An 11,878-nucleotide genomic window follows, 5' to 3' on the forward strand; every position below is an offset into this window, starting at 1 on the left:
TTATTTAAACTGATATAGAAGTTCAGATATTAATTAATTAATAACAAATTTCATATTAATGACTTATAATCAGGGCTGTGAATTTAATGCACCAAAAACCCATAAAAATGCATTCCCAAATTTAAAAAAAATGCAATAAAATATGCACTTAAAAAGCAAAAAATGCAATATAAAGTGTCAAAAATTATAATTTAAAATTCACTTAAAATGATTTTTAATTTAATTTTTGTATTTTATTGATATTATAGGATAATATTATATATTAGTACATTACATTTTACATGCATAATGCATTTTGTATAATTCTATTTACCTGAAACATTTTTAAAATTTTTTTTTTATGTATTTATTTTGTGTAAATAATAAAACAAACTTAAATATATTTATTTTCAGGTACCTTATTCATCTCTAGTCTTGACTATTGCATTGGACAAAAAAAAAATGTTATTCAAACATATCAACTGACGGAATTAATTAAAAAAAGAAAATAAGACCTAAAAATGCAAAAAATTGATCTAATTAAAAATGTCGAAAAATGCAAAAAAATAATAATAAAAGTTTCATAAATGGTTTCGTAGTTACATAATTCTAATTATATACTTACAAAGCTACGCCTTACAAACATTTAAGGTCAACATTTAAAATTCCCAATAGTTATCAAAAGTGCTAAAAAACAACATCAAAATTAAGGAAAAACGGTAATTTTTACTCAAAATTGGTTTTTGACCAATTGGAATCATGGTTTTTGGTGTAACTCTAAAACAAATGGCAGAACACTGGATGTTTAAATTAACATAAAACAATTAACATAACACGATAACATTTTGACGATATTATGAAGTGTTTTGAACTATATATATTATTATAGAGATTCAAATATTTTTGTTCTATGAATGTCAATAAAATTGTATTTGTTGAATAAAATGCTTGAAAATGTAATTCAAGGCTCTAAATATATTGTTACATTATGACATTTGAAAAATATTTAAAATCTTTAGTCACAATTTTTTTTTATAAGCATGTTAAGTTCAAATATTGACAAAACACGTAAAAATCACAAAAATGAAAATTATTTTGAGTAAGAAATTCATAAAAATTTTTCTTTTTAAATTGAAGATTTGAAAATGTAATTCAAGATTTATTATAAATTTGTTTACCTTAAATTTGAATAAATTCAAAATAGCCAATTTCTGAATCTGATTATAAGAACGATTTGGATGGTAAAAACATTTACCTAAGTCAAGCAGTTTGGTTTTTAATTTTTTTAAAGCATCAATATTTTTCTGATTATATTAACTACGCAATTTCTTTTAATGTCATTTTTGGAAATTTACTTAGGTACATGGGTAAATCGGAATGTAAATCGGATGGTTTAATCGGAATTGGAATTTACGGTGATTTATATTTATTTACTTATATTTTAGAAAACAACGTAGAGTCGCCGATGTCGCTGAATAATATAGGTACCTAATTACTATAAATATAGGTACCAGTACATTGGTACCTACACTTATTCTATGACTTAAATAATTTAGGTACTATGATATATTTCATAACTTATAAATACAACTATTGACTAAATTGATGGACTAATACGTTTGTGATTTAAATTCATTTTTTTCTTTTCTAATTTATTGTTTCTTGGTCATTGGGCCGGGAACTAACAATATAATTATAGCTCGTTCGTCCAGTCACAGAACTACACACCGACTGATTTGTGAATAACTCTATGGCTTGGTGCAAGAAGAGCCAATGTCCCATTTTGACAAAATTGAGATTACTTGTCCAATGTCATTAAAATGTGTTTGTATGCCTCTGCAGGAATAGATAAAAAGGGGGCAACGATTGATTCTTTCCTTTTAGCCTCCAAGCCCCCCAAAATTTCACTTATAATTATTGATACATTGTAAATTATATTGAATAGTCATGTATGTCAATATACTAATATAGAAAATAATAATTGATTTTCTTTTATAAAAATACAGAATGGATATGAAGACGGAAATCCATCTGCATGAGAAATCCAATAATAATTTTCTGTCCCTTTAAAAGAAATAATAAAATTAGGAAGATTTATAATAGGGAGACTAACAATGGTGTAAAGCCTACTCGTGAAGCATTGTGTTTAGCAACGTTTACGATAGATTGTGCTTTGGGAATGGAAACTGCTGATTGTGCATTATGTATGGGTCTACGTTCAAAAAATGTAATATGATATAGTTAAATTGTAAAATTTATACAGATTTAGTATTTTAAATATACATTTTTGTGAATTTATTTGTATACGAAAAACTCAATTCTGTAATCAATTAATTTAATTTTAAGCAATTTGATTGCAGAAATCATGATAATTTGTACAGAAATTTATGCAAATTTAATAAATTTTTGTTAGTGTAATTTTTTATGTAATGTTATATTTTACATATTACATATAATACGTATTTGTTACCCGGAGTCGTAGATTCACTTTCCCATCGAACCAAAATACTGAAGTTACAGAATAATGAATAGACGATAGTAGAAAATCAGAGCATTATTTTGACTATTTATCGTTTACACTTTATACAGATACCAAAAATAAAATAAGAATCTAAAATAGGTATGTTACTGAAAATGGAGCATATTCTATTTTTTTCTCCGGGTGCAAAAATTAGTAGTTCTGGACCTGATTTTGCCATAAATAATGAAAAGTATGGTTACCCTATATGTTAAAAGTTATTTCCTCAATTTATTATATAATATTAGTATGGTTTTTGTTACACAAACATGAAATAAGTAATAACTAGGTACGTAATTGTGACAATATGTTCTATAGAACATTAAATAAGCTAAATATTGTTTCATAATAATTTGTTATAACTATTAACATAATAACGAGTTAGGGAAATAACTACTTACCTAATATGTTCCTCAATATACTCTATATTATATTATAGTATAAGTATAGTAAACATTTTTGTATTTATTGATAATTTTTAATACAAAAATTTAAAAATATAATAATAATCGTTTATATTTCGGGTGTGCACATTTCAAATTTGGAGGGGGTGTGCTTCCCCTTGTTGTGCCATTGTAAATAAATAAATAGGGGTACCACAAAGTGTAAAAGTGTCTATGTAGAGTGTAGACTATGTAGTATCTATGTTATCACATCGTTTTCGTGGTTCTACGCTTAGTGACCAATGGATAAACTTAAATTGAATAGAGCGTATAATAGTCGTTAATCAACAATATATAATAACGCATATAAGAATATAACATAACTACTATGATGGTACATACAACTATACAAGAGGAAATAGCTCTTAATGTTTAATGCAATAAATCTAATTTCAGTATATTTAACTATATTTAAAAGGTGTTGGAGGATCAATAACAACCAAACATATAGCACATGGACGATACGACTATAATAATGTATGATGTACATTATTTTTAACAAGTAAAATATTTATTATTATTTGTGTAATTTTATTTTATTCTCGTTTTGATTTGACACTGTGGAAAAATGTATAAACGCGTTTACAAATCATTTTTAGGCCACAATAAATTATGAAAAAAAGGACAAACCCAACGAACAAAAATGTGCTAATTATATCAACTAAAAAATATTGATACCACGTCAGATTCAGAGCGTGAGATTTTAAATGTGGTGCTCCGTTATGACGCAAAACGTACTCAGTCCAGTAAACCACCGACTCCGCTGGTGACATGGGCCGGTCTTTGAACCGATCGGAAGCAATTTTAGCGTTTTGTTGGTACCTATTCGAGAACAGTGCACATTAATATTTAAAGGTTTTATAGAATTTGATTGAAATAAAATGTCTCACCTGTCGTTGTCGACAATCTCCACAATGGCGTTAAAAACCGTGTCTGTAGTTACGGAAAAGAGATCCAAAGAGATCGCCATTCCGGCGTCGACCAGATTGTCGATATTTCTCGGTTGATCGTAGTAAATCGGAAATCCGAGTAAAGGCACACCTGCGTCTACAGCTTCGTATATTCCAGATATACCCCCGTGACTGATAAACAGTTTCACATTAGGATGCACTACATGATAAATATAATAATGTCGGATTACAATTAATAACATTATAGTTCAGTATATAACTGTAAGCTATATATGTGGAAGTGTATTGTTTATATGTCACAATTACCACACAATGACACGTACAAAGTATATCGCGTTGTGGAAACCATTTCCGCGTCATCACGTTCTTCGGTTTGTCTGCCATTTCACTTTCGTACTTCCACAAAACCTTTTGCGGAACCCGAGCAATTGCCTCTTTTAACACTTTCAGTACATTTTCCGGTAACGATGACATCGAAATCACCGAACCTAACGTGAAGTAAATCACTCCGTTAGGTGCGTCGTCAATGAATTCCAAAATGTCCTGTTAACAAACAAACCGATCGCACAATTATTTAACTCTTCAAAATGTAAATCCATGTTATATCGCTGCATATCAGTTTCACTGCAGAATGGGTCTGCCAAATTACCCCCATGACGGTGGTGCAGTTTTGCGCAAAATTTAATTTCAAAAATTGACACATTCTGTAGTTAGATTAATCAGCGAGTATAAAATATTGTACTTCATGTGAATTTAGTGGCACTGAAACCATTCATCATGGGTGGCGGTCACAACCCATTTTTTTTAATGGGTGGGGGTCCCACGGTGAATGACTGAGCGTATGAGCTTTAGATGAATGAGGTATTGATTATAATTTATAATACCTACTATAAATGTATTCTATCTTTTAGCTTATAATTTATAACAATAGAAATCGTGTACGCCATATGGTATACAGTATACATACATATTGTTATTAAACTAGGGCTTGAAACCGATATTTGATACCGATTTTGAACACTGGTTAAAATCATTATAAACCAAAATCGAAATCGGAAAAATTCAAAACCGGTATTCAAAATTAAAACGAAACAGAAAAAATACACACCGATATCCGAAACCGAGATCAAAATAGGAAAAAATATTTATGTTATATTTAACAGTTTGTAGGTAGTAATGGGTCATAATGTAATATATTTAATTATAGATAGTTCTTTTTTGGGAATATTTTGCTATTCTTATTTTAATAAGCTACCTATTAGCTATTGGTATCATATAACAGTCACACCATGATATAATATTAGCATTTATTAGTTTTTTTAATCATCTCTATTAAGAAAATTTTTTTTTGGATCAGCAGCAACGCAATTTGTTTGAAAATATTAAAAAAAATATATTAATCATTCTATTATAAAACTCGGATATCACAGGTGAAAATACGTTCTTAATTTTAGAATTTATTGGTTTTTTAAAAATGTATTGGTTTTACAATGATGTGTGTTTTGTTTTCTATCTGTCATCAATATTTTGGATAGTAAGTGTGCTTTGATTTTTGAGATAAGCATCTTTTCTGATAGAAAGGTGAACCTAGTTGGTACTTTTGGGAGGTCAAAATTGAAAATTCTAAGTACTTTTTGAAAGCGTCGAGATAATCTATCGATAAATTACGAAATGCCACTAAGAATGGGATTTTAATTTCTAATGCTTTGATAAACACCATAGGAACGAACAAAAAATAATAATATTATAAGGAATACGCTAACCGCTCAGAATCGTTTTTCGTATACAATGGTTGATCATTGTATTCAATTAATAGATATACAGGATGATTTGTTTATCATGAAAAACTCATTTTTTCAAAAAGTATTAATATTTTTCATACTTATAATTTTTTAAGTACTTACTTTTATGAATGACATCATAGATTTTTAATTTCATATTCCAAAGAAGAATATTTTTAGGGTGATTAGCTTATGACTTATGAGTTATAAGTATTTAAAGTTTAGACAAACGGATTAGCGGACAAACATTTTGAGGGGTAACCTCGTACCACACCACTCCGCCCATCTAAACGTTGAATATTTATAACTCATAAACTACTCACCCGAAATTCGATTTTCATGTATCAAAATACTAAGAAAAATATTCTGCTATGGAATATAAAATTAAAACTCAATGTTTTCATTCAAAAAAGTAAAAAAATTATAAGGATAAAAAATATTTAAAAATATAATTTTTTAACAAAAACTTTGTTTTATAAGCGACTTGAAACTAAGTAAAAAATATTTTCAAAAATATTAATACTTTTTGAAATAATAAGTGTTTCATGATAAAAAAATCATGTTGTATAACACATCCATTACAACTACTGTACAACAGAAAGGTACTCACTTGTCCACCTTTTTAAAAAATGCGTCTCACTTTTTACCTGCCACCATCTTTAAATTTAATATGGTTCAGCGCCACTGCAATCTGCAGGTGATCGTGGCAGTGTGTCATAAATATTGTATACAGAACTGAAATGGACTACAATAAAAATAAACATGAATAAAAGAGACACCAACCAGATGTTTGTTTGACGTGGACTCTTCGATAGTACTACCTATATAAGGTCTGCTTAAGGGGATTGGTGGCGATCAGTTATTTTAGGCAAAACATACCAGTATTTTATCCGTCATACTGATCGAACTAGTAATGCGATTATACTTTTGAAAACTGATTTGAATTTGTTATTATATCTACTTGAGATCGATCAGTTTACTTTTCACAATTTAACCCCCTACCCCTCCCCCTTTCAATTCCTAAAAATTTTGTTAAAATATTTGAAAATTTAGAAATTTTTGAACGACGGATTATTTAGAATTAAAATCAGTAATCTTGAAATGTGTGATTATCGATCTCAACTCTCAAGTAGACATTATAACGAATTCAGATCCTTGCATGAATCCCGGAAAAAAAGACCAAGGAAAAAAAGAACAATTTACAATTTTTGAAATTTTTAAAAATGTTAAGAATGTGGCGCAACAAGGCTGAAATGTTGGGGGGGGCTGTGGCCCCCACCTGACATTACATGAAAATTAACCCGTGGGGATGATGCCCCACACCCCCATATATGTCCACTTAAAAATATAAGAAAATCGGAACGATTTAGTTTTAGCAACTTTTCGGTTTTAAAATTTTTTTTTTTTTAAATGTTTGTTTTAGGGTGGTTTGTAAGAATGTAAAAAAAAAGACCGGAAAACTTCGTTTTGAAGTTATTGATGAAAAACTTCATAAACTAAATTTTTTTCCGTATATAACGCGCATTTTAAAATAAAAATATACTTAGAATTGAATATTGCTCGGACGAAAGATCGAAAATATCCCCCGATTTGCTAATCGTATGTAAAACCAGCTTGGGCAGGTCTCGGAATTAAACAAAGATGTTAAAAAGCACATAATCTGCTAGCGTTGCCACTCGCTCAGTGCCCTGCACTCGGACAAAAAAATCGAAAAATAAGGTTCCTCCGCGCAGTACAGTGTTGCGCACATAAATGTAAAATAGCAAACTTTGGATAGCTTAAACTTCCAAAATAATGGTTTCTACTAACAAATTCAAACAATTTTGAAATCAGCGTTAAAAACCACACATTTTGAAAAAAAAAATAATAATATTCAATTCTAAATTTTTTTTTTTTTAAATGCGCGCCACGAAAAAAATGTAGTAATCGAAGTTTTTTATCAATAACTTCAAAACAAAGTTTGTCAGGGCATTTTTTTTTCGTAGGTACAAAAAAAAATTTGTGCATGCTATTTCAAAATTGCCTATTTTTAACTCTTTAAAAACTGTCAGCCACAAATCCCCAATTTTACTAATTATAATATAATGTTACCTTTGGTATCGGTCCTGGTGGAGTTAGATGTATGCCGCCGATTTGTACGATGTCCGGTGTCAGTGGCCTAGAAGGTTCGGTGATGAAGTGCGTGTTTGTGAAAGTCAACGACGGTCTGACCAGGTCCATAGCGTCAAACGGTCGCGGGTCGGATTGCCGGAGCCTCCGTTCGCTGTCCCAAACCAGCCACGAACCGGAAACCGTACGCAGCGTATTGGCAAAACGTTGACCGAACGTTTTTGGCACGCCGCGTGGCGACAGCAAATTGGAGACGGCCGCGGGGTTGGGGACGTGACCGAAGAACGAACGCTCCACGTGCGTGACGATCGGCGAAGGGACGACGTATATGGCGGGAACGCGGAGAACGGTAGCCGCGTACGACACGCAATCCGACCAGAAACCCTCGGCGATCACCGCGTCGAATGGTGGCGACCGGCCTTCCAAAATGTCTTGCATTCGCGGGTGTTCGAATATGGTTCCACAGTTGACTCGCAGGGCGTTCACCACGTACGCGATGAACGAGAGCGTGGACCCAGTCTCTAACCGTGACACGTTCAAGCCGACCTTGCTCTCCAGGTAACCGGAAATGTCCACCTCCGTGTAACCGTCGCTGTCACCGTCCGCAAACGGCGTGAACGCGGTCACGGAGTGGCCGCGGTCAGTCAGCGAACGCAATACAGCCTGCATCACGTTCCAGTGGCTCTTGGCCGCCATCGTTTGTACCGCCAAGATATTCGCGGCACCGGCCGTCGGCTGCGGCGATAACAGCGCTTGGAACACGCCAACAGTGATCAAAAGGACGCCGAAATGCGAAGCCATCGTGGTCTTTATCCGTGACGCCGGGTCTTATGTACTGCGCGTTTCGCTGTAACGAGTGTAAAGTGGTTTTACAATATTTTGCGACTAAACTTCATTGGGTTTTAAAATCCACCATGCAGTTGTAAATTATTAGTTATTACTTATTAGGTCTTATTAAGTATTCCACTTTATGCACTATTTTTTTTGTTTTTTTTAAATAGTTTGCGCGTTCTTGTATAATTTAGTACACCTAATTCATATCTTATTTATTTGATTAACTATACGAATAAAATACTCATAGAACTTTAACAAATGAGTTTGATTATCTGAACGAAAACGATCTTTAAAATTTAAATACAATTTGATAAATGTTAATGTTTTAAACACTGCAGACATTTATGAAATTGTTTAACGAAACGTTAACTTAAATCTATTGAAGTGTATGTACGGGCTGAGTACACACAATAATAATCCGTTCGCCCGGGCACCGTCGCGCTACGCGCACCTCGTCACACCCACGACCGACCTTTGTAACTTGTGTGTAATGGTGTTATAGCTCGACTAGAATTGGTCGGGTTCGCCGCGCAAGTACTAGCGACCTATATGTGGTGTAGTGTTGTGTAAGGTGTGTGTGTGTGCTTAGAAACTAATGATAATAATATAAGGTAACTCGAATGAATAATATAAATAGAGTTTAGGTATTGAGTTCGTGTTTTAATATATATTTTGATAACAGACAATATAATATATTATAATAATACTACGGCAACACGAATTAATAAATTATAATATTGAACGGCCCAACGGAATAGGAAAAATAATAATAAAAATAATGTGTACAACACTTACAACTTTGCCGGTGAACAGCTGGCCGGCCGCTACAACCTGTGCCTGTATAATAATTTGACGATTGACACACAAGAATAACACCTAAGTTAACACGATCATAATTACTAATACAAATCGCTGGCTATTCGAGCCACACCGCGGTAATTCGAATAACAAATAATTAAATACAGCCCTTATGGCCGAACAATAATAACACAACACTAGGCACAAATACTCTTTCGATGGTGATCGCAGATCGCACTCACGGAAATACCTATAATTTATAATTTAGGCGTAGAGACAACCCGACGGTTGGCGACGTGATACGTCATAACTACAATAATAATTATAATATGCAAGCGGCTGTGCGAGCCGGCGATTACAATATTTATAATAGTGTAAAACAATAATTGATTCCACTGGCTATTCAAGCCAGATTATGAGATATGAAAAACACTACGATTTACTAAAACGCCGTTTTACGATAGTAAAAAAGAATAGCGTTGGCCGTTGAACTGACAATTTGGGCGGCTGAGTTAAATGTTGGCGTTTCAGTGATGGCGGCGGCCGATAGTGCTTAATTACTACGGTTGTACGTAATCTACATAATATTATATTTATACAGGGTGTATCTTATGTCACTGTACGCGGTGTTTTTTTTAACGGTTATGGATCGACGGTGTAGAATTTCGTTGAAATGAAAAAAATACGTGTTTCTTTGGTTTTAACAGGCAATTTTTTTATAACAATTTCAACATTTTTAAACACGCAGATGTACAGATAGAAAAATCAACTTTATTTTTTCAAATTGTAACTACTATATTTTTTAATAGATTCCGATAAAACTTTTTTTTCTGAGAATTTTGATAGTCAAATCATCCATTTTTGTTCGCTAGTTTAGTAAAATATGCATTAATATACTTTTAATTGAAACAATTCGTATAGGTTTAATTTTCAAGAGCTGGATATTATTTTCTTATAAAGTTATAACTACCAATTTATAAACTTAAATAGTTTAATCGGTAATCTAATGACACTATCCAAACAAAAAATAAAAAAAATATAAACAACATTGTTGGCAAACACAGTTCATTATTTTTATTTTAACATAGGTGCAATCATCAATATCAGTATTATTATTTTAATTTTTTTAATCGTAATTAATTACTTCTCAGTTACTTTTCATACATTATCATGAATTTGGATTCTTTATTAGGTAGGTAGCTAAAGTAATAATAGTAAATTGGCAAATGATATTCGATTGTTGACATTACTGTATTAGGTATTTATGGGTGTTAAAAAAAATTGTGTGATGAAAAGTGCAATGTTTTGTGGGGCTCTTCTCGTAGTAGGATAAACATGAAATTTGAACCACATATAGGTTCCCAATATTGGTAGGTATCGCATGAAAAGTATGAATTTAGGAGTTGAAATATTTAAACCTTCATATTTTAGATTCTGAGCGGAGCGAGGAAGCTATTGTTTTTACAATGGTGTTTATTTTTTTTATTTTTTTATTTTATATCCTGTATACAAAATTTCTTCCAGAAGGAGAGTTTCGATTTCAACATATACTACCTTATCTTTTAGAAAATTGGATCTAGATGGTACTTTAGAGAGGTCATTTTTCGATTTTCTCAATAGTTATTTAATGCCACGGGAAAAACCACCGGAAAATTACGAAAAAAACGCTAAAAATGGGATTTTAATTTCTAACGCTTTGTTTATCACCATAGAAACGAATAAAAAATTATAATATTTTAATATTAATTCAACTTACGTGATAAAATAAATAATACCAACATATAAAATATCCAGACTGACAAACCGTCTTCACTCAGAATCGTTTTTCTTATACAATGATATATCATTGAATTCAAGTTTAATACAATCAATTATACAATGACCCATCTGTAATCTACTGTACAGCAGAGCGACATCCACTTATCTGCTTTTTTAGTTTTGGACATTTACATTTTATTTCGTACTTTTCTTATATTTTATATTCCTATCATACTTTTCTTACAATAGAATTAATTTGGATTCTTTTTTAGGTGGCTAAGGTAATACCTACCTAATGGTAATTGATTCTTTTGTAATAATATTGGAAATCTTTACCTATACGGAAAACATGTCAGTTTTGGTGTCGTCAATATTAGTAGGACGTCGAACTAGGTATTATAGGTATATCATATTTTATTTTTTGCAACCGATTATTATAACAACATAATCATATTTTACGAATTAGATTTATGTACTGAAATAGATAATTAGCTCATAATTCACATTGATGATAATGATGTTCACGACATTCTGATTAAGAAAATCTAATCCAATACATATTTTTAAATCACATTAAATCAATCTGTTTTACATTGCGATTCATATTTTTAAACGTAGTGTAATGACACGCAATTGGTTGGTAAAAATTGATATTTATTTATCCTGAACCAATCGGCTCATCATCTTTATTTAATACAATGTTTATATATTTCGTATAACAATATTTCTTTTTTATATATATAAATT

General features: G+C 31.4%; 1 protein-coding gene across 1 annotated transcript; it reads right to left on the reverse strand.

The window, feature by feature from the left end:
* Positions 1-3,216: 3,216 nt before the first annotated feature.
* Positions 3,217-9,816, reverse strand: LOC103309591 (UDP-glucuronosyltransferase 2B17). The gene is made up of 5 exons (XM_016804815.2): positions 9,371-9,816; positions 7,724-8,588; positions 4,175-4,394; positions 3,831-4,050; positions 3,217-3,762 (listed from the first exon to the last, which is right to left on the reverse strand). The coding sequence occupies exons 2-5, from the start codon at positions 8,540-8,542 to the stop codon at positions 3,477-3,479; spliced, it is 1,545 nt and encodes a 514-aa protein (XP_016660304.1). The 5' UTR covers positions 8,543-8,588; positions 9,371-9,816; the 3' UTR covers positions 3,217-3,476.
* Positions 9,817-11,878: the final 2,062 nt, after the last annotated feature.

Source organism: Acyrthosiphon pisum, chromosome A2, assembly GCF_005508785.2.
Source record: "Acyrthosiphon pisum isolate AL4f chromosome A2, pea_aphid_22Mar2018_4r6ur, whole genome shotgun sequence".
Taxonomy (NCBI): Eukaryota; Metazoa; Arthropoda; class Insecta; order Hemiptera; family Aphididae; genus Acyrthosiphon; species Acyrthosiphon pisum.